The sequence below is a fragment of the Chaetodon trifascialis genome, chromosome 24 (genome assembly GCF_039877785.1).
Source record: "Chaetodon trifascialis isolate fChaTrf1 chromosome 24, fChaTrf1.hap1, whole genome shotgun sequence".
Classification (NCBI taxonomy): Eukaryota; Metazoa; Chordata; class Actinopteri; order Chaetodontiformes; family Chaetodontidae; genus Chaetodon; species Chaetodon trifascialis.
The window spans coordinates 3,548,751-3,572,895 of NC_092079.1; the positions used below are offsets into that span (position 1 = coordinate 3,548,751).

Sequence of the window (24,145 nt, forward strand, 5' to 3'; positions counted from 1 at the left end):
AGACTGGAAATTGATAATGGCGACCAAATGGTGCTGGCAGAAGAAACGCAGAATGGAGGCATAAGAGAGGCGGTGGTGTCATATTGAGCTGAAGAGGTAAACAGTTTATTAGGATTAACAAGGACATAGAGGCCCTGTTAACATTTTAGTGTTCACCAAATGAGTTCATACTGTGCACGATTTAATACTGGAGATCTGGAGTGATTTAACTCTACTGCTGGTGTTGTTTTGCCACAAGCTGTCTGTGTTGCTCTCACTGCCACCACCAAAACAAATGCCACATTTATTTTTACTCAGCAAAGCTGAAGTCATTTAGCAGCTCCTGGGGAACAATAGACTAGACGGAAGCATGAAAAGATCAATATGTTTCAGCTTTAACAGCATTCATCAAGGCGTATATTATTGGCAATGACATCCCAGATGTGACGGGTCAGGATGCAAAAAACAATGACTCCAAAGAAAACAAAGAAGAGTTTACTCGAAAGTCTGTGCTGTTCATATTGGAGGGATGTTTGTTGAGAGAGGCTGGTTGAGTTTCTAAATGATGACTTACTCTGCGTCACTGTCTTTTGATAATTCCAGCTTGTTAACTCGCTGACATGGTAAGCTTGGTCATGGCAGCCGAGGAATCACTGCCATCACTTTTCCCAAAGATCCTATTTTCCCTCCATATTAACATAAAGCGCCTGGATATATGATCTTGTATTCTTGTTGTCTAGTTTCTATTCAAACTGTAATTGCATCCCAAAACGCAAATTAGACTAGCAGAACAAACGATGTCTCTCAGGTCAAAATACTCTCATGGAAAGTCCAAAATATAAAAAAGTAAAAAGGGAATCAGTGCTAAAGAAGCTTTTTAGCACTTGTACTAGCTTAGCTTAGCAATTGCCATCAATCACATGACCCTTGTCCTGCAATTTGTAGGGTCCCTCGAGAATCACCTGAAGTGTAACCGCTCAATAATCTTTCTGTTCTATCTGTGGAGCTGCTTTTTGACAAGTGACTGCCAGCCAGACCCCCTCCTGGTGTGGTCTGGGTGATCTGATCGCATTACCATTACAAAGCACTGTGCATGCCTTTAAACCTTGCATTAACATGTCTTTTTTTTTCTGATTCAGATGAGATATTCAGGTACAGAGCACGTTAATACCACATCAGTGTGGGGTCAGTGTGCCATGATAGCGCCCAACCATAACTGAACATTATCTCACCCAAACATGTTGAAATGAGTTTTCTGATCCTAATTTATCATGATGACTAAATGCTGTGTTATTTAAAGTCCCCAGTTTGTCCTTATCCTTGTAATGTTCCTGAAAACTCAACATGAAAGCCACAGTCGTGTTCTACCCTTGAAATCCATGTTCTATACTTGTACTGCGTTTCTGTTATTCTTTATTGTCTACATTCGCAGAAAATAGCCTCTAGCGTACAAATGCACAGCAGAAAACACATATCAAGGGAAAGGTTCCAACATCATTCAAGAGCAGCGGTTGAGCTGAGGAAGCAAAACACTTTCCCTTTCATTTCCAACCAGTCGAGTCGCTGTGCAATAATATTCAGTGGTAAGCAAGACGCTAGAAATAGAATAGTGCTATCCAGCAAGAAGCCACTGTTCACTTTTGACTGTGGCAGACTGAAAGACTGTCGGAATGAGTTTTGCAACGAGAATGACTTGAAGCCACAAAGCTACTGGAGTATCATATCTGTCTATTTAAAACGCTCAGTCTCAAAGGACGTGACAAATATCAGTTGAGTGCATCAGCCAGTTGAAAGAGGAGAGCAGAGACGTTTTATGTGGAGAGATATTTTCACGATTGTTTTCCTCCTCTCAGGCTTTGCGCTTATTTACATACTCATGCTACATGCCCTCCTCTTCCAAACACACCTCATTGTGCGCTGGTTCAAAATAAGAAAAGCAGGTTAACAGCATCAGTCCCAGCTCATTAGCTGCACTGACAGTCTATTTTACACACCAAAGTTGCTGCTCCCCTGTATATCTATTTCATCGCTTCTCCTTTATTCTGTGGCGTTTAATCTGAGACATCAAACGGCGCGCCGCACAAAGAAATCGTAAAACTCCAAATTTCATTTAAAAATGAATGTCGCTTCCAATTACCCAGCGAGGGAGCTCATTATGATTTTAGCGGTGCTCATTATAATCAAATGGAATCTGACCTTTTGTCCCATTGCACTGCTGCGAGAGGGCCTGTAGGCTGTTGATAAAGACGGGAGTGACAAGGGTTGGGACGGTGAGCTGGGTTCATCTGTGGGAGGTTGATGAAAATATTACATAAAGGTTCATGTATACTTAGTCCACAATCTAAAAAAGACAGTATCCCACATAGAAAGGTCAGGCCTGAACCACAGATCTCTATTCCTTTCCCCTGCAGGAATGTGATTACTGTCATATAAAGTATTGTGTAGGATTTATCACAGGTTCTGCTTCCATTTCTACTCTTCTCCATCTTCTTTAGCAACAAGTTCCTGAAACTAAACTTTTTCTCAAGTGCAGCTTGTGATTGGTCAAGCGGCCCCTTCATATCACAATATAGATGACTATAACAAACACGACTTAAACACCATTTTATGACTGCTTCTGTGTCGACAAGCACAGCCAACAACTCAAACGGCCAGCGCTTGTCGGACAAACAAAAATGTACCGGACCCTGTGTGGTTTTCAGGGAGAGAAGAAAAATATGTTCTGTCATTTTCAATGGCATATACGCCAAATTTCCCACCTCACAAGTTCCCAAGCATTGTGTTTAGTATATTATGGTATTAGGGGTAACGGCTCACTCTTAGTTAGTAGAGCTTTTTTTTTTTTTTTGCTTTTGTGATGTTGTGCTTTACTCCTTTTTAATTGCATACTTAATCTATGTAATGGAAATACATGTTGGACAATTTCCTAAACAAGTGAACCCTAGAAGGCTTGTTATGCTTAATTGAGAAAATTAGACAGACTTGAGTGTTTTGCAAACACACAGGTAGTGAGTGCGTAGTGAAGATCACTGAAACTGTAATCCTGCAGACTGACCGGGTCACGTGTCTTTAATTGTTGATAACAAAACCAAGTTCAAGGTGTTTAATTCAAGAGCGATTTGCCAGTTCGTGAAGGACACCATGCGGAGGAGTTCTTTCCAAGAGTGAAATCTCCTTCTTTGCAGGGCGTGATGTGCTTAGTGTGTACTGAGGTGGCAACAGCGGACAGAAATAGAACAGATCAAAGGAACTAGGTAGTTAGCATGATGAGTACAGCTACCGCGGCGGCACAAAAGAAAACACCACGCACAAAAAACTCCAAACTTCCTCACCAGAAAACAGAAAAATAAAAGCATAAACCCAAAACTCAGAGGCCGTTCTGCCTAAAAGGAAAGCAACCAAGCCAAGTGAACACTGGCACTGGTCTCCAAAGATAAAAAGCACTCCAAGTTCACAAAGAACAATGAGAACTTTCAAACAAACTTCTCTTACCTCGAGCCAAAATTGCACCTTGTAACTTACAGTTTAAGTCAATTTTGGTTGAAACTATATATTTGCATCTGTGCATCATAAAAGGTACAAAGCATACTAATAAAGTACTGTACCACTATGTAACCAAAGACTCATTGCATTATTTTAAAGTGCCATTTTCTCTATAAAAGTAAAAGAAATTATAAGACTGAAATTCTGCCCACAACGAGCAATCGCTTCCTTTCCTTCACACAAACTGACTTCATCTAAAATCAGGCCATCAAATGCACTCACATCTGCCCATCCATTTTCTGGACTGTTTAAGGATTCTGAGGGCTGAGGACTGGAGCCTGTCCCAGCATGCACTGGGAGAGAGACAGGAAACATCCTGGAAAGGTTTCTGGTCGATGAAAAAGCTAAAAAAGAGACGCCTTCACACCTGCAGGCAGGCGGGATGTGGGAGACAACCCACACAGACACAGGTGGAAGAGTATATTTCTGTCTAAAAAATGATAAATGTCGCCTCTACCGCCGTTGCCAATCATCAGTCATCTTTTGCCACCTGTTTTAAAATGCTGAATGTCTCCAAAGTAGATAGAGAGATTATGACGATTCCCCCAGGATGACATTTTCAGGCTGGTGAGAATATGATTTACGGCTTCGCACGGCCTTCACCGGAGTCTGTCTTTGTGTCTTTAAAGGGACTATAAAGTGTAATCAGGTAGCAGTTAACAGCAAACACTTTGTCTGAACCTCACACCCACAACGTGCGCTGGCAGCTGCGCTGAAAAATAACAGCCCCGCTATCCGTCCATAACCTCTCCACTTCTGCTTCAGCCTGCGTCCGCTGCCGACGTGAGCCACCACAGGAAATGTGAGGCCCGACAGAGAAGTCTAAGAGAGGAGGAGCTGTCATGTGAACTTGTCGGAAGCAGCAGAACACTTTCACTCCAAAGAGCCTGAGCTCCACTTTAAAATGACCTTTTAAAAACAGCATATAATGGAGGAGATTGGTACTGTAATATATAGGATCATTTTAAACTGTCCCTGGTGCTGTTACTATTTAAAGCTGGGTAAAGTTTAACTAACTAGAAGCATTTTGACATCAATCAGGTCAACACTGAGAACTAACTCCAATCAGATACCCTCAAAAAAGGTAAAGTTGCTGCTAATTAGAGGTATATTTTGGGTTCTCCCTGCCCCCAGTGCCTGTTGTGTGAACCTTGGCTGTGACAGCATCAGTAGCAAGCAATCTGTCACCCACTTAGGATTCAGCCTTAAATATTTCAACAGCCTTAAGAAAAAGTGGCTCTGTGTGAGTTCCTCTACTTAGCAATTAAAGCAGCCCCGACGTCACAGAGACAACAACGCTATTGACTGCGACACTTTGGTGAAAGGTGCCGTGAGCAGCTTTAAAAAGCTGACTTAAAAAACACAACAACAACCTGAAGCCACATTTCTTTTGCCAGCTCACCATGTAAGAAACGCAATCTGCGGAAAACAATCAGACGGCCAATGGTGCACATGAGCAGCAACGACGATACCAGCCTTTTTTGGAAATGCCTTTGTTTTGAAAGGGATTAAATATAAATGTATTTGCACTGAGGCTTTCGGTGCACGCTTACTGACATTCCTTTCTGCTGTCGCAAGCACCGCGGAGGTTCAGGCTCTCTGTGCCTCTTCCTGCAAATGCCAGCGTTTTAACAATTCAACACAAGCAAGCAGAGATGATGGTGCCATCATTTGCATCATCGAAGAAGTGTAGGTTTTGTTCTTTACCTGTGACGGAGAGTTCAGTCGTCCTCCGTACCACGAAGTTCCCAAACTGTAGTTCGCAGGTATAATTCCCAATGTCATCTTCCCGTACTTCCTTGATGGACAGAGTGTCCCTTCTCCTTTCTATGGTTTGTCTCCACTGCTTTGGCTTGCATTCCTTTATTTCAAAAACAGAAAAAGACCACAAGGGTATGGAATGTTAGAATAAACTGTAGTGTCACTGTCAGCGTTCAAGTGTAACCATTGCTTCAAATCAACAAGAAACATGCTTCTACTTGCACATCTCTAATCATTACCAACAGAGAGGAGACTTTATACTTTGTCTTATCTTTGAACATATTGAATGAAAACAAGCTAAATCCATAGAGAGCCTCTTGTTACTGAACATCCTTTGAAAGAACTACAGCAGCTTTCCACACAGTTACATCAATACACAAACTCTCAAATTATGCCAGATTTCAGACAGGGGTTTGGTGCGTCCCTGTTGCACAGACACAAACGCTGTTTTAAACTGTGATTTATGGGATTGGATGACTGTGGTCACAAACAAAAAGCACTTTGGTTAATGAGAGATTGTGATCGCTGCTGACTTTTTCTGTATTACAACAGACTATGATCTTTCCCTAACATTAACCAAGTGCTGCCAGTGCATAAACATGACCATAAAAAGTTGAATTGTGCAGTATATTTACAGTACAGTATTTGCTGTTGTTAATTAGTTGCATATAAACACAACTTCTAGGAGGCATGGCTTAAACAGGAAGTTACTTTAGCATCAAAAGCTGTCACATAACTTCCAAAAGAAACAGTTTTAAGAGGTCGAATCATGTATTAGATTTTTTAATCCTCTGGAAAACTGAGCTTGTTTCATCTTTGCATACATGGAGAAAGATCTGTGTCAGAGTTAAATATATAGCAACAATCCATCTCTTTTCAATAAGAGTATAAGCTAATGAGACAAATCACATCTGTGTGGACAAAGAGCAGAGGTGGACAGAAGGAAAAAGAGCTGTGCAGCGGTCGTATGCGGTATTTTCCAATCTTGAAAGGTATTTTTGGCTTTGCAGATCACGTGTAGAAGCTGTCCTCATGTGTGTGATGAGGTGCAGTTTCATAAACTGAACACCAGCTGAGAGGCTGTCGGTCGTTTCATTCATGCTTCAGTATCTGTGCCTTGGCTGTTTTGAGGAGGGCTGATTCGACGTCGTCCTCAACATAGCTATCGTATTTCTAATGCCTGTAGTCTCTTTCAAAACTCCTGTCATGTCTTTGGGGCTGAAAGCTTGTGTGTTGTAAACCGGCGTGTGTGTCAGCATAGCTGTTGTGAGTACTTGCAGGCCTTAATATATTTGTCATTAGGTATGAGAGTTTATCTGTTTAAAGTTACATATATATTATTTTTGGAAATCTTAAACAGATTTTAACCCTTTTGGGAAGGTTTTGGATAGGTTTGGTACACATTAGGATGCCGTTTACCATTTCAACCTTTGTATTTTTACATACTTATCTGAAATGTGGTACACTTGTGGGAACCAGGAAATATAAAAGAGAAAAGAAATGGTGTCTTCTGTGGCCTATATTTTCTATATATATATGAACAGATGATTCCCATTTTTTCATTACCCCTCTGTCTCTGTTGAGGTACCTAACACACTGATCTGATATCTAAAGGTGGAGCTAGAAACACTGCAGTTCGTTAATCGGAGCAACCGGAGACATCTCATCGTCTGCTGTCGGATGTCAGATTTCCCAGTTCTCCTGTCGTTCAGCAGTCTTTTGTCTCGCTGCCTGCAGCCTCTTCTCAAACAAAGCTTGCCTATTTGTTGTATTAAACAAACACATGTGGAAAACAAAAGAACACGAAACATTAAGTGTCCTCCATTGTGTTTGTGTGGTTGCAAGAGTAGCTTAGCTCAGTGCTTCGTGCGTGTGTGTGTGTGTGTGTGTGCGTGTGTGTGTGGCAAGCTGTCAATCTGGCAGTAAATGTACAGCATATGCTGTAGGCTGCATGCCACTGAAGATCAAGGAAAGTTTTTTCTGTTGTTTCCCAACAACCCTCCGTACATTTAAGAGTATTGTGTGCGGTGGAAATGCAAAACAGATCCAGGGTTTGGTACATGTAGGTATGGGATAGGTACAGGTTTCCATACCAAATACTTGGAAAGCTTTTGCTGACAACTGCTGATGTATTCTGAAATGTTTCAAGGGAAGGTTGTGAAAAGTTTAGATTAAAACATCACAAAGATTCACATGAACTTCCACCTGCACTCAGGGGACTCTTGGGTGGAGACTCATATTCTATGTTTCCACAGCATACTGTCATGTAGGTGGTGAATATGAAGAACTGTAAGCATAGAATTCTAGAAACAGCCAAGTCCTTTCAGCTTTTGGGCCACAGAACACCTGAGGGAAAGGAAACTGGGGCACTGTGGGTTTGGTTTGTGGTCCAAGACAGGCCTCCAAGAATTCAATCAGCCCCCACTGACAAAGCAAGAGCCAATAACTGGAGGGTGTGGAGCCCACAGTCATTATCTGCTATTTTAATTTGATTCAGTGGGAAACCGAAGACGCATTGTGGCCACCTAATCCGGCACACTTTCCCATTTGATGAATTGGCCCCCAAGCGTCGCCTAACAGCTCTGTCAAAGTGGCCTGTCAGGCGCCGGAGGTCTGACTGGGTCGGTTACACTGTGGGCATCACAACTCTCCACGAGGGGGAAGAGAAAGTTTGAATTCCAAATCAATTTATTTTCGCTTGTTATATGTTTATTTAGTTGATGCTAGTTTCACAAGTTTAATTAAATCTGAATATAGCTGACCTTAATTCAGATATTCTTCAAATACATGAAAGAACTTCCTGTGAAGAGGCTTTTCAATTTTAACTGAAAGGTTCCATTTCTAGAAATGTGCATGATGGGTTTCAGGTGTCAGACAAAAGTCTTTGTGTAGACTACATCTTGGACCTCTTCATTTAAAAAGATATTAAATCAGTGACTTTTTGTGCGGACAGCAAATAAAAAAAGTGTTTCTCACCTTGTACCACACAATATCAGGCTCCACTCCCGTCTGTATATAATCCTCAATGCCTGGACAGGTGATGTCTTTGCTTTTGCTTAGTTCTGCCTTCTCGAAGAACCTCATTTTGGAGTTGTAGCAGAGGTCCGTGTCATTCTCCGCCACCGTGAGAGACATGGACACCTTCATGCAGTATGTGGAGTTCCTGCAAAAATACAAATTTAATGAATCAGTCGCAGAAATAAATGAGTTTGGATCATAATGAAGTCTTGCCAGATGCAGCACAGCAGTCCATCTCCAGCTTCGCATTGGATTCCATGCAGCAGCGGGAGACGGAAAGAAACATCCCTTCCAATGGAATAATAAAAGTGCGTATGTATATGTAATGTTGTGTGTAGAGACACGGGCAGTAATATGGAGCAATAGCTCTGAATGTCAACACCACTTGAAGATTGATTGAGCCTTTTGTTTTCATCTGTTAAGCAGATACAGTTGGAGCTAGCAGAAAATTACTTGCTACAATTGATGTACTGTAGCTGCTCAGGTCATACACATAAAGAAGAGAATTTATAATGCAAGTGAGAGGGGGCGTAAAATGCTAGATTACTTGTGATGTTTGGAGACTACATGCTTGCCTGGGCTCACAGATACTGGTGAATATTCATCCACGGTGGAATAAACATTTCTTTTTACTGCTTGGTATTGCAGGATACAGGATTCAGTGGATTTGTGTTGCCCTGAACTCTTGTCTCGTAAATACTGAACCAATCGAGCGCTGTTGTGTGCGTGCAGAACCATGCAGGGATCCTGATCAGATCTACTCCTGCCCATACACGAGAGCCATGCTCCACAGCCACAGGAGAGAAAAAGATACAGCTGCTATGCATGTGCAGCTGCTTAGTAATAATAGAGTAATTCTTAACAGAACATGGGAATCAATGAAAACATTGATTGAGTGCGAACGTTGTGCAATTGAAGGAGGGAAACAGAAGCAAAGGTCCTTGATGATCAATTAATTCAATGAGAGCACCTTTTCTTTGCCCAAACTGGCTAATAAGACTGTCAACAATTGACAAGTCCTCTGGCCTGACTGCAGCAAATCCCTCCTGGTTAAAAGACCAAACAAACTGGCAGTGTTTAGGAAAATCTCATTGCTAATTTTCCAACTAAAGCTGGTTACACAAATTGAGCTGAACCAACAAACAATTACAAACATGTTAAATCCTTACATAATTGCACGGCATTAACTGCCTCGTGGATTAGCACAACACAGACTGGTCTTTGCTACAGTGTCGGCAAACAATCCCTCGGCCCCTCGAAATGGCCAGTGCAGCGCACTCCGCTAGCGGCAAGTGTGCCATTTTCATGAAGCCCGGATGCAAATGTGACATGATGTGGAGATTATCCCAGACAACTTCTACCAGATGGACACCTGTGCAAATGAGATCCCACGGGTGCGCTCTCTTCCCTGTTAAATATTCTGGGCAGCGCTGATAAACTCGCCCGCTGGTGGAGAGAGAGGGAGACGGAGAATTGTGTCATCTGCTCCGCATGAGTGATCGATGGTGTGGGCCAACACTTTGTCCTACGATGTCTTTCCAACATTTCACATCCATCACGCTGCCTTTTGAGCCTGAGGAGCCGGGTGATCTTTTGACTATTCACTCAGCAGGTATAATATTCATAAAGCCTATCCAAAGAATTAAGCAGGAAAATTATCCTGCTTCTGCACGCTCCAGAGGTTAGACAGTATTCTACGCACTGAGCATTCATCGTTGAACCCTCTGCGTACTGCAGATACAGTGATAACAAGCTAGGAGCGACTATGGCATTAATGGGCGAGAGTGTCTGTCAAAAGTGTCAAACTGAAGGGGATATGCAATGTCGTGGCAATGATAGATAGCATCCTTAATACATCATATGAGAGAAGTGCCAGGCTGACAACTACAGTATACAGCTGGAGGGCAGGCAGAGGACTTGAGCTGCAATATGCAACAAACGCAGTGAAATTATGTGCAATGGTCAGTTAGGAGTTAAGCACCTTGCTGAAAGGACCATGATTGGCATATTGTGGAGAAACAGCAGTTTCTACTTATTACAAGATACTCATGGGATTTTGCGTTGGTTATATTCGCTGGTTAATTTGGAGATGTATTTTTGCAGCACTTGCTGTTTTCAGATTTAGTGCTCTCCAAACCAAATCCATCCACTGTCTAATCCATGTTTTTCTGTTATTGCATCGTCTGTCAATGAATCTACCCCACTAGGGGTTGAAACCAGACGGAATCTGCCCTTTAAATCGCCAACTGTTCGCTCTGATATTAAATAATCAGCAGCAGAATTGATTTGAAATTCTCCCGAGTATTCATGACACCTGGGGGAAATTAATGAACTCACTTAATGAATCTCTTAATTAAAATAACTCCCCTCTAATAGAAACTGGATGATGAAATAATTGCTGATCACTCATTACAGCTTACTTTTGGTGGACAATGACGTTCTACAATGCACGTACTACAAGGCCAGAGGTCCAAAGGTTGATTTGACGGTAACCTCGGCGTAATGTCATGAGAGGGCAGTGAAATAAACCCACCACAGGGATTAACCCTGCAGAGAGTTAATACAGCATGCTGACCTGCGCGTGTTAACTCAGAACATTATGAGCATTTCAAAAGGGGTGACTGAGCGCTACGTGAATGCAGGTGTCATACTATGCTCGTCATTTTGTAATAAACAATTTACAATAACTTTAGCAATAGCTGGAAAACTAGCCTATTTCGAAGAAGGCAAAACATCCCAATTTCTCCATCCAAGCAGCCATCTTTTCAAAAACGTCCCTGCAAATGTCCTCCTCTGATCAGGGCATCAGGCTCAGAAAAGATGTTGCTAGCATCTGCCAATTCATAACAGTGTCCCTCAGCAGAACACTGGATGTGAAAATTTTTGTATGTGTCTACAGTATACAGCATTGCAGCTGACTGTAAGTCAATTCTAAAGCTTCAAGGCCATGTTACACTGAGCTGCAGCTAAAGGAAGGAGTTCAAACTACCACCAAAACAGGCCTTTCACGACATATTATGAAATATGGGTAGAAATAGAAGCTTTGAAGGAGATTTTGTGCTCAGATGTACCGGAACAAACAAGAAGTCTGGCTGCCCAGAAACAAACAACTATCTGACCAGACAGGCTAGTTGGGCATAATTATTACCACCTAGACTGAGGACTAATCTCCTCAAATGGGCTGTAATTTACAGAGCCATGCAACTCGAACCGAATGCAACTCTTTACCAAATCGTGTTATTATTCTATAAAGGAGTGTTTAATACAAGGAATACATAAATAAACAGTGGATGACTCATGTTGCTTGCACACAGGATGAATCTTTGTGAGTAATGTGTTGTCAATGTATATAATGTGTATACTTGTATGTTAAGCAAGTGATTTCTGTGTCAGGCTTGCTGACATCATGGCCTTAGGTAATGGAGATCCTAGTTTAGAAAGCATATGATTCACATTGCCTCCCTATTGAAACCATTGAGTCCTAATGCACGGCATGGAAGCATCTGAATTTGTTTCTCAAATCATTAACCAGGTTTTCTACTTTCATTTGTCACCTAATGACTAGATCCATTTAATCTTTATATGAAGTTTTCTAAAGTGTGTGCTGTGCTCTAAAAACCCATCACTTGTTTCCATTCCTTTCCATTAGGCTTCACATTGTACCAGCTAAATGGAAACATATCAGCCCGAGCATATGAGTGACATCATGCGTACTATCCATCTTGTAGCCCCTTGCGTCAGCGTTTACCTGAGATGAGCTCCGAATGTCAACCAAGCTTACGTCAGGATGTGGAGGGCAGATTTAGAGCCGGCCAAGAGCTTTCCTGAGAGAGCACATACGCAGCAGTTAATGCAGCCTGGCATGATTGGATGTGCCACATCCCTTTAGTGACGGATGTAACAATGGCTTTAGACAGGCAGGAAAAAGTCTGGTCAACGTCAAATAGTGGCTGAGAGCAAGACAGGTCCAAGTCCGAACTGGCACCAGGCTGAGAAACGTCAGAGGGGTCAGAAAAGTGGTCTTGACGCAGAGCTGGAGACGGAGATACGACGCAGGTATGAACCTACATCAGACCCCAGCACTACCTCACCTGTCCTCCGAACCAAGATTAACCCAGATCAGGATAGGGTCGGCCCAGTTATCCTAAATCGGTACTTTATTGTCCCTGCATTATTTATGGAGAGAGCGAAGGTCATAGTGAGCAGTGGGAAGAGTGGGGCTCCCACTTGTAGCGCCCGCTCATAACTCACCTGTCAACTCTTATGCCGAGCCCGGGATGATTAAGCACCCCAGCAACCTAAATCTGACTGTGGGCCAACTTGCACCTACTTAGCCTCTGTCTAAGAGTGTGGCACTTGTCTGCCATGCTGGAACAATCGACTCCTGCCTCAATTATAACCCATCCACCTCTTCTCTCTCCCTGTCTCTGCTTGTGGTTTGTCTTTGTCCCTGCCTCCACTTGCCCTTTTCTCTCTTGTCTTGTAGTGCACAATTTCTCAGGGAGTAACACACACACCTCTGTGGTTAATTTAGTTTTGCCACACTGTGTCCTCAAATACGAGCATGCACCTGCAAATGCTAAATAAAGACAGAAAAGCAGTACCTCTGCCTTGTGTCGTGTGTAATCCTTACAAGCCCAGCTACAAAGAAAGAAACAGCCTGAACTTCACACATTCACACACTAGTTTTTATGAAAAAATGAAGTAATGGAAAGTAATATCAGACAAATATGACTATGACTAATATGATTCTAAAGCTTGCTTCACATTGTACACATTGGCTTTTTTCGATCAAGAAATTCAGTCACAACTTTGCAGGAGATTAAAATATATCTCATTGTGCAGCAAACAGACTCTTTTTTTTTTTTTTTTTTTTTAACCAGATGGTTAGAGGAAGATGGAGGATTCAGATAAACAGGGGTAAATGTTGTTTAACAATCTGGGTTTGGATCTGCAGGTTTACTTTTCAGAAAAAAACAGATGCTTAGCTTTGTGACTTAAATGTAATGTAACACATGAGAGACAAAAATTAGGGCTGGCGCTATTGTTGAATTTAAAGGCATCTAACAAAGCTGAATTGTTTTGTATTCTGTATTTTCATTGCAATTGTTAGAAACCAATGGAAACCCCTGGAAGACCCCACACTGTTAAAACTACCATTCTACAAAAGCACAATGCAGTACATACATGTACCGCTCCAAAAGCAATCATCTCATCCCAAAAACCTACATTAACCCAAGAACTTATTTCCTATCAAGTCTCAGAGTTCCTCCAAGCCTTCCCTTGAGCTGCGCGTCTCAAACTGACAGCAGCACTTCTCGTGTGCAAACGCATTAGTCAGTCATTTCCCTGCCGATGCCTTCAGGGAACTCATTTTCCATTCTGCGACACCCTCAACTCATCGTTATGCTAGCAACCTGATTTCATAACAAGCATAAACAATTTGTCTCCACTGTATTCTCTTCTAACTCCGTCATGACCTTATTCATTGGTCCCCAGGCCATCTGGGTGTAATGTATGAGCAGCCATACCGCTATGCATATCAAATACAAAGCATCTCATGGAAGCGATGCTGCTGCTGGAACGGGCTGTGACACTGAGGGTCAAACAGCCTTCCAGAAGCTGTAGTGGTGTAGCTTTACCAGTGGCTAAGAGCTAGTGAAGAAGATACAACATGTAAATAAAGCACGCTTTTCGTTACATTTTAGAGTTTTGCTGAAAATGACGCCATGGGAGCAGTAAAGCTGCAGCTGGACAGCTAAACAATGAGCTGAAACTCACCATGAAGCTCTGCAAAGCCAAGGGAAGCTGATAATTCAGGTGATCATCGCCACAGATGACCCCTTTCACACTGTCACACTTTTTTCTCACTGTTAAAAAATATCAATTATGACCATTGCAAAGGGTGCTGTGTATGCTTATCAGGCAGCAGTTTGCTCATATTTTGCAGCAAAAGGTTGCTCAAAGCATTATCAGAGAATCTTCATGGGTGCAGAACTTTTGGACTTCATGGAGTTTATAGCGTAATTTGCTTTTGAAAAATAAACGAAAAGCCAGTCCAAAGGTGATGATTCCTCTTTGAATGCTTTTCAATATACAGAATCAGCTCTAAATAAATGAGCTTTTTCAGTTTTATGAAATTCTGGTGAAGTTTCTGTCCCAGCCACTTTCCTATTCTACCCTCACCCTTAGGATTCAGGCGAGCTGTGAGTTCTCTCCTGTATGGCAGTTTGACTGATAGCTGCGGTATTGCAGATGTCTCGCTTGGAGCTCCGGCGTTCACAGTCCACAGGGAACGGGGAGGGACGGCAGCGTGGGAGGGGGAGGAAAAGTTGGCTGTGGTGCCAAAATGATTGTGCTTGGGGAATGGTATTTCTGACATTTGTCTGGCAGATAAAAACCACCATCAGATATGAGGAAGAGAAGGTCAGTGTCCCTGCTATCAGATAGCAATGGTTTGGCATCTTGTTTGATGACTTCCTCCACTCAGTGTGGACCAGGAGAGCCAAGAGGCTGGATATATGGGGAGGCGACACTGAGGATATGACTGAATAAAATCTGTGGAAATATTTAACCTGGATGTTATTTTGCACTCCCTGGTGTGTTAAAAAAAATGAACTGAAATGAATAAAAATCTTCGAAATACCGCATGAGTGTCTAAAATAAACAGAAGATGCTGAAAATAAATAAAATTGGCCATATGTGACTTTCTGCTCAGTTGTCCTGGTCAGTCATGCAGATTGCGATCTCAGACTCAAGGTTTCCCAGAAGAAAATATAAAAACCTCCACAGCCAACCTTCTCCCTCTTTGCTCCCTGTAGCCAGGAGCCATTTGAGCTCGGCTTAATCAAATGGAATCGAGCATGGGACAAATGTCCAATCAGAGGAAGCGTGAAGGGCATGCACTCCAACTGGGTGAGGCCATTATGCAGGCACATGGCGGATTACACTTACATTCCAATTTCTCCAAAGAGCACCCAACGAACATGAAAATTGCTGAGCAATTGAATAAATACGGCCAGTATCGATTCAGTATATTTGAGTATTATATATTTTGAGTTTTTGACTTGATCCATAAAAATCCCCTTTTACATATTGACACATGTGTAATGTACAAATATTTCTTGCATGTTTTGTAGTGTTTAAAGAGACCAATAGCACCAATTCTGTATTTTCCTTTGGACTATACATCATATTTGTAATTGGCACATAAAGGAGAACATAGATTTGTCTTCCAGACTGTGATTATAACCAGAAAAGGGACCATTATTCAAAATACTACATGCATCTAAGCACAGCAAGTAACACAACTTTGCAGTTTGGGCTTCACCTCCTGTATCTTGTTAAGCCAAAAAAACAAAAAAACAAAAAAAACCCTAAACAAAACAGGTTTTTGCTGCCAACTCTAAATGATCTGCCTGGAAATGAAAGAAGAGGAAGCACCAATGTTGATCTTGTCCTTCACTTTGAATAATTCAGTGTTGTGTCTTCTTCACATTGACAGTGCAAGCCAATATGCTTGCCTGGGTCTTCTAGAATATATTAAGTGTCAGTCAATGTTATGGAACAGAATTGCTCCTCTGTGGCATGCTAAACATCTGCAGTTTCTGGTTAATTCAAATGCTGAAATGTCCACATTAAGGGGAAACAAGCACTACGGTTCGAGCATGAGGCCTTAAATACACTGGAGCTGCCATTATACAAGCAATGAATGTGGGTTACTGAGCACCCCGTGGAGAAATGAAACAAAAACAGAGAATGGTTTTTTTTTGTGGCTATAGTGTACTTCCTGTTATAAGGTGCAATCGTTCTGGCACTAAAAGCACACATTAATGGGGGGAGCATCAAAGACTGGGGTGGAGAAATGAATTGATTGTGGCTGAATGCAGCAGGGCAAACATTCAATGTATAATTGCAAAAAACTCTGAATGCATGTAGGCAAAATTATTGTTAGGCAAATGAATATGAATCCAGCCCATTAACTGCACGTATGGTACAATAGGACTATCCACTCACTGAATCAGCTTCCTCTTATTATAGCCTGTATTTGTTACATCTGTTGGCAATACAGCAGTTCATGTGTTGATGACACTGATGTACTATAATGCACACATGAAAGAGTTTGAATGCGGATCAGCGAAAAATAAAGAAAAAAACTTTGGATTCACTAATGAACAAATTAACAGCATTACAAATGCATTCAATTCCCATTTGAGTGCTAGATGAAAGTCTGTAACCATCCAGCACCTGGCCCCAAAACAGTTCCATGTGCACCCTCTTCTTTGACACTGCCATTGTAGCGTCACACGTCCAGAGAGAATATCTGGCCAAGTTCACACCGCCACATCACACGGCAGAATAAAGCATGGTGTGAAAGGTGGACTGAGCCCAAACAGCAGCCCATACATCAACAGACAATGGCTGCTGGAAAACAGCTTCTACTAAACCGCATAGAGCCAGCTAAAAGGCTGTCCAAACACTGTGTCGACAGAGCAGTCTCTCCATACAGGTGTAAAGAATACTGAATATAGGGGAACATCATCAATAACCCCTGGCTTGTGGATGAAGCAGCTTGGCAAATCCATATCACACAATTATCTAAAACCCCACCTGGGCACTGTGAATAACTGCTGCCAGAGATTTGGCACCAACTCTCTCGTAACCTCTTAAAGCAGTAATGTGAGGGATGCTCTTTTCTCTCATCACTCACTGCTGTGGTGAATCTGTGCTGTACTACTTTTTTTTGGATGATCTGTTGAGGAAGTTTATGCAGCTCAGGCATCATGGCTGTCACAGCACAGATCTTGTAGATGTATAAAAAGCAGTACCTTTATAGGTTAGCAGTGATGCTCCAGGGACACCACTTTGGTTCAGACTGATCTGTTTGACTGTCACGATTTTTTGCGTAGTCCACAGAAATCAAATTCTAATGTCTTTATTGATATTTGTTGAACCCTTCAATTACTTTACTGTTATGGCACCATGAGGTTAAAGCTTTCAGTTATCCATTAAAATATTTCTACATCCACTTGATGGATGAAATTTGGTGTAAACATACCTTCACCTTAACCTAACACTTTGATGTAAATACATTTATCATCGTGAAAATTATGTTCAGACAATTTGCTGTGGTTATGTGTAATCCAATCCAAGTCCTGAAAGTCTCACGGAAATGCCATTTCCTCTATGTTTTCATAACTTCCCATTTCTTGGTGAAACTGGTCAAAAGTTGGAAAGAAATTCTAGATTAAGCCAAAAGGTAAATTGGGGGCAGGGTATGTCTTAAATCTGGTGAGATTATTGGATGAAAAAGTCTTCCTTCCTTTCATTGTGACTTTAAAAACTCATCAATATGTGCACCAGCACTGCACGGCACTTAGAAATAAACTCCATTAATAAACATCCATCAGGGTGCCATTGTTATAGCCCTCTTCGCCGAAGCCATTCCACAGAGCAACAGCTAACTGATTGTCTCCTGCCAGGTAGCTTATAACACAAACACCATTCTTATATTATACATCATCCATAACCCCTGGCAGCACAAACCGTCCCTGCCGCTCCTTAGTCTAGCGTCTCTCATTGGCTTTGACAGCTGGGCTGGATCAATTGGACAGGCCCTGACTCAGGCTGAATGACAGAGTGTTCCAGACGGCCCATTCTGACTGTCACTTCCCTGAGAGATCACCAGCCACTCCTGCCCACGAATACTAACACAGTCAACATGGCTGCGGTCTGGGACGGGTGGGAAGCGCTTTTTAATGTGTGTGTGTTCCCCGTTCGAGTTCTTGGTGTGTGTGCGTGCAAAGGTGCCAGACGAGGTGCAGGTTCGTTATCTTCCCCTTCCCGTTGTCCTTTGCTTGTGACAGCCGCGGCATTGCAGGACATGCAGGAAACCCATTAATAAGACCAGGACAGTGGCAGCATACCAACGTTGGTGAAAAGGGTCAAAGGTGAAACATTAGCTACCTGCCAAGAAATGGGATCCTCCCTGTGCTGCTACATCTGTCCTTAATCTGACACTGTAATCCCTGCTCTTTCCACTGCAATCGATGCGCTGTGGATGTCTGTTTTGCCATTTGTATGCCTATAACTGCTGAATGTGTGTGCGGCGCGTGCTTAGGTCTGTGCTCGTTTCTGCTCGAGTGAGAGGGAAGGTCTCTTTATGTGCTGATGCAGCTGCTCAGAGCGTGTTAACTGTTGTGAAGCTAAGCCTCATTTGACCTGCTGCTGTCATCTTATTTTGGAAACTAACAACTCAGAATTCAATATATATTGAACAGTCCATGAGTGAACAGCTAAAGATTCCAGAGGAGCAACAACTAACAAGCATCAAATCAGCAAAGCTATGCTGCGTTTGAGCATGAAAGGTGTAGCAATGGTGAAAACGTGCCACATTGGGATCAGAAGGTGGATGGAAAGATCACGCACAGAGCGGCCAGTGAAGGGACTTCATAAGCTTGAGGTGAAGGTCAGGTGAGCTGTGGCTCTGCACTGAAAATCACGATGAACTTGGTTCTAAAATAATATGCAGTCACTTGCAGCACATTGCACCATTTGAGCGCTGACACACGTCACACGTCGACACACTTAGGATCTATCCAAATCACATACTTTGAGATCACTGGTGAACCATTTCCAAACATCTACTCCATGTTTTTCCTTTATCTTTTCATGATTATTAACCAGACCAGCTTTTACTTGGCTGTCTCTGCTGTCAGTGAGGTATAACATAGCAGGAATTAGGAACTTTGTAATGCAAATAGGCTTACAGAGACACTTGCAGCAGCGCTGGGGACTTAGCGGTGTCCTCTCAACACCCGGATGGCCTGCGCGCGAGTGTGTATGTGTGTGTGTTTTCTGTCTCCCTACAGTAAGTGACACACTCCGCGACTGCAGATGTTTTCGCTCTGCATACGGCAGAGGTCCTTGGGGTATAACATCTGAGACACCTCGATTTGACACACACCGCTGCTCATCTTCTCCTCTCCACTCCCTTACGATACAGCATGCGATGATCCCTCCGTTATATGTTCGTAACGCATGTGGGTCTGTGTGTGTGCACATATGTGTTTGTGTGTGCGTGTGTGTTTGCGCTCTGCAAGAGAGCAGGAGAGACAGGCAGGCATGCTCAGAATGTTGAGTGTGTGTGTGTGTGCACGTGTTGAAGTTGGCCTGCTTTTACATACGCATTGGAGTTCCTGTCAACAGCAATGACTTTCAGTGGAGTAGAGAACTGTCACGCTGGTGTTTGTGTGTGTGTGTGTGTGTGTGTGTGTGTGTGTGTGTGTGTGTGTACGCTCCCATATGACGATGCCCTCCGACTCCCTTAAGTGCAACCAAGCAAATACACAAAGATGCAAGAAGTGTAGGCACACTGCTGTATGCGTGTTACGAGAGGTAGGACGGCCACAAGTGTAGGTCATAATGCAAAACATGAAACAAGGGAAAAGAGCGCTTGCATTTGCTTGTGTGACAGAGTAACATGCAGAATGAAAGAACTGAAAAACAGTGGGAAAAAAATCCACCCTATGAGCAATTTCATGTCATATTTAATCTGCTGTTTTAAACAAATGACAAACTGTACCGCTCTGAGATCGCTCTACTTCACAGCGCTCGCACAAAGTCTTCAAACAAGCAACAAACAAGGCAAGTCGACTCAGACGCTTTTAATAACATGCCTCTTGATTAAGATAGCACTTGCAAGTACATGATTTGAATTGGAAATAATTGTGTTTATCTGCACCCTGTTAGCACATTCCCCCAGCTGCTTTTCAGGCTCAGAAACTTCTTCACTAACTGCAAAACTTATGAATATGTTTCCGCTTTTTGTTTTTTTTCGCAGTGCAGATGCGACTCTGTCATCTGTATCATGCCAAACGGTGTTCAAGCTGCTCACAAAGCCTACTTCCATTATACTTCACAGGGTTTTCTGTCACAGGGGCAGCGCGCACTGACATAGATGCCTGTAGCTGTGTTGCTCATGTGACATTTGCTGTGTCTTTACATTTGTCAGCCTGGCATTAATAATGGTTCAGGCAGAACAATGCAGTTCCTTGGCTGAAAAGACTGAAATTGTATTAATGTGAAGATTTTTCTAGAGATTTTTCTATAGCATATAATGCTGTTATGTATTTAATTACAGTTACCAATGAAAATGTTGCCGATTACAAAGGGGTTACATGCAAACATATAATTTTTGCTAAAAAGCTAGAGTATAGCAACATTCATGTTGTTGCTTTGCATCCTTTAGCTGTGCAGGAATGCTTTCTTTTGGCATATTTCGGGTCCATGGAGTCACCATCAAGGTAAGGATGGCTTACATGGAGCTGTCTCTACATCCAGAAAGGCTGCAGCTACTGGGCAGCATGCGGCCTTGAGCCTTGTTTTTGACTGGGTCTCATCTTCCAATCTGCACTGCCACACATCCAATCAAATCAGTGCCACTTGACTCTGCCATGTCTTTGGACAACAACACCTTTCAGTCCTGGAAACTCGACAAACACTGAAATGCTTGATTTTTTTTAAAATTCCAGTTTACTTTGAATCATCAACAGAATTTCACTCAACAATAACACACTGGCCTCCAAGTGTCATGGTAAACTGGCAGAAGCGCTGCAGCAGTGTGTGTTGACTGGCTGCTGTGGGTGTATTATGAATATTCTGCCTAGTGCAATAGTACCTGCGACAGACAACTGGCAGACAAATGTTTTCCCTGGTATCTGCAGAGCCTGCAGACATGACTGCCAGTCCTTGTAACACTGATACCACATGAGAGTCATATCAGAAGGTCACGGTTCACTGGCTGCAGCAGAATGTATGTTTATAAATGATATGATATTGGTATTGTTGGCACTGCATGTTTACTTATGATATTCTGTTCTACACAACCCTCACTAGACTGTATGATAGTGGGAATAAAGCCACAAGGCCACAAAGAAAATACTGCAATATTTCAAAATGTTATAGTGTTAGAAATTAAATTACATTAAATCCATAAGATGTTAATTAAAGTCACCAAACAAACCAGATGTGTTTCAGGTCCCTATAGGGGTATTGTGGAATTATTAATCAAGGCTTGAAATGAGGAAATCTGGAACATTAGTCATCTTACCACACTGTATTTCTTTCTATTCATTAATGAGTATTTGTTGACAGCGTTTCCCACCTGCATGCATTTTTAATGCAGTCTGTTTAACACATCCCCTGCCGCTTCGTGACGGAGGAACATAGTCTATGCCAAATTTTACTTTTGTATGTGCAGGAAAAAAGAACGTTTAAGTACTGCCTGGCTTTAATCCACACACACCACAGTGATTCTTGAATAGGAAATGGTAAATGATGACAAATGCAACGACAAAAGAGAGTGAAAAGATCCTTTCTAGATGTTGTTTGAGGACAAGAACTTCAACACTCATGCGTAACATTCTTGGGTACACTAAACTCTATCAATAGTTGCCTTGAGACAATAATGTCATGGGAGCCCATAGTGACTGGGATTGAATTGTTGTAACATGCTCAAGTATGAAATGCATCCAGTGAGAGATGATTTATTGTTGTGCTGTGATTCATTCGTTCCACCGCTGAGCGCTCTAATTCCCTCGGTCCCTTCATGTTTCAAAAAGGGTGAGGATCCTCAAGTAAACACACTGCCAAGAGCATAATCCAAATGTGATATGTTAACATATGCAAGCGCCGATCATCTATAGGACCCACACTGCTGAGAGAAAAGAGCGGAGCAATCCTCTGATTTGGCTGCAGGGACTGGAAATTGAAATGAGTCACGTTGCCGCTATGTGGTTGAATCCGTTCCTGCAATTTTGAACACGGTGTCAGCACTCAGGCGAAAAATGGGCAGAGTAGGACAAAAGCAAATGCGGTCGCAAACGTCATACTGTAGTCAATTCCAGGTTAATAGCTCAGACTTTAAAAGCAATATTTCAGCCGTACTTTGGAGTGGCTCTCTTTATTGGCTGGCCTTTGAATTACATCCGGTGATGTGCACAGGTATATAACGCATTTTCTACCATGAATAGATTCAGTTTTGGTCCATAGGTGGTACGGGAAAGCAATCAGAAGTCTGTTACCTTGAAACCATTGCTCTGTCAGTCATCTGAACTGAGCACTGGCCTTATTATTGTGGCTCCACTCAACGGAACTTGCAGTATATGCTAATACAGGGCTATAAATCATAGTAATTTGATGGTCCCATGTGGTCAGTTCTGATGCATTGCTATGCACTTCGGAACGCTGCATTAAACTAAACATGTGGCACACACACACACACTCACACACACGCGCACTATCCAATAACCTAATCCTCCCAAGCCTTTTAAGCACGCCCATCCCCCTGTTAAAAGCTACCGTATGTTGCTGTATAGAGTTGACTAATGAGCCAGTCAAGGGAAAACGCCCTTTACCTACAAGGTTAATAAGTTATTACTATATAATAAAGCATGTGAAATTCACATTATTCACATTACCGAGCTTTTTTCTTCAACTCAACTGATGTAAAACTGACAATAAACACCTTGTGACAAATGGATGTTTTCCCCTTTATTTTTTGGACTTTTGGTGAAATTATCTTAAAGGAAATCCAATGTACATTTAGTGAGGCTTGATTGATTAAAAATTAAAAATCGCTTTTTAAGATGCAGCAATCAATATTTACATATGAACAACTGGCCGAATGGCAGCGCGCAATGTGAAAGGTGTCATTTTTAAAACAGTTTTGGTGTATTTCAGCTCTGATGAAGCCACTATTCGCTAGCTGCCCAGCACCAAAGACTGAAAGACAAGGTTAGCAACTAGAGAGTCAACACAGTGGAGCACCTAGCCAGCTAAAAAGCTAAATATTTCCCTCAGGAGTTGGTGGAGACCAAAACAGAGCTGAAAGGAGAGTCCAATCTGTCAGGTGGCCGGAAACACGACTCCAAATGAATGCGACTTTTGCTCCATGTCTCCTGGGTGTGCAAACAAGCCACAGCCAGCAAGCATCTTTGACAAGATCAACTATAGAATAAGCAAAATAAAATAAAAAGTAAACTGAATATCTTAAGTTTTGATGGACAAATCAAGCTCTTTGAAGATGTCATCGAGGGATTTTGTTCCCCCTGTATTTCCTCATTAATTGACAACTAGTGATGGTAAACATGGTGGTATTTAACAACAATTCATCCACATGCAATCACATCATGGTCTTACTGCGTGTGTGTGTTTCTATAACACTGTGTAGGTCTGAAGACCCCCTGCTGAGTCGGATGCCCTGATTAGTTCTGAAAATCAGAGGAGCTGATTGTAGAGTCAGTGCTGGCATTGTAAATAAAGGTCAGAGCTGTAAATATTCCGTTTGAGTGGCAAATATTTAAAGTTGGAAGTTGAGCATTGAAAGTAAACATGCCCGTCCTAACTCTACAGGGTGAAAACAACTATGAGCAACAATAGGCCAAAGAAAAGCCCGCAGAGAGAAATCCTGTGCGATTGAAAGAAACTCTGCATTTGGAACTATTGTTATTTCTCTCCATGATGGGCAAATAAGTGTTGCCCCTTAATTTGGTTCTGAATGATGGAAACTGGCGACAAAGCAACACCACTCGTCCAAATCAAACCTCATGGCTCTACTTTCTGCATGATTACACAATAACTCTGAGCTGACTGATTGTCTACCTCCAGAAAACGCTGCCAACGTCGTTGAATAGAGCCATGAGAATTGCTGGACTGGTGCTGCCCGCTTCTATTCATGGTGGCCGCCACAGCAAAGGGGAGGCTGCTAATGGTGATGAATAGTAATGGCCAAAACCTCTTAGAACTGAGCTTGTGAAACACAAGGAAACCTGTGCTGAATGCA

The 24,145-nt window shown here is 42.3% G+C and overlaps 1 protein-coding gene across 5 annotated transcripts in view; it reads right to left on the reverse strand.

Annotated features, from left to right (window-relative positions):
- The window catches only part of LOC139352009 (interleukin-1 receptor accessory protein-like 1), a 228,129-nt gene that overhangs the window by 118,612 nt on the left and 85,372 nt on the right, over positions 1-24,145 (reverse strand). For all 5 annotated transcript variants that reach the window (XM_070994009.1, XM_070994008.1, XM_070994005.1 and 2 more), the window contains 2 exons: positions 8,260-8,446; positions 5,230-5,383 (listed from right to left, as the gene is read on the reverse strand). In XM_070994009.1, the coding sequence (XP_070850110.1) occupies positions 5,230-5,383; positions 8,260-8,446 (341 nt within the window). The remainder of the gene's footprint in view (positions 1-5,229; positions 5,384-8,259; positions 8,447-24,145) is intronic.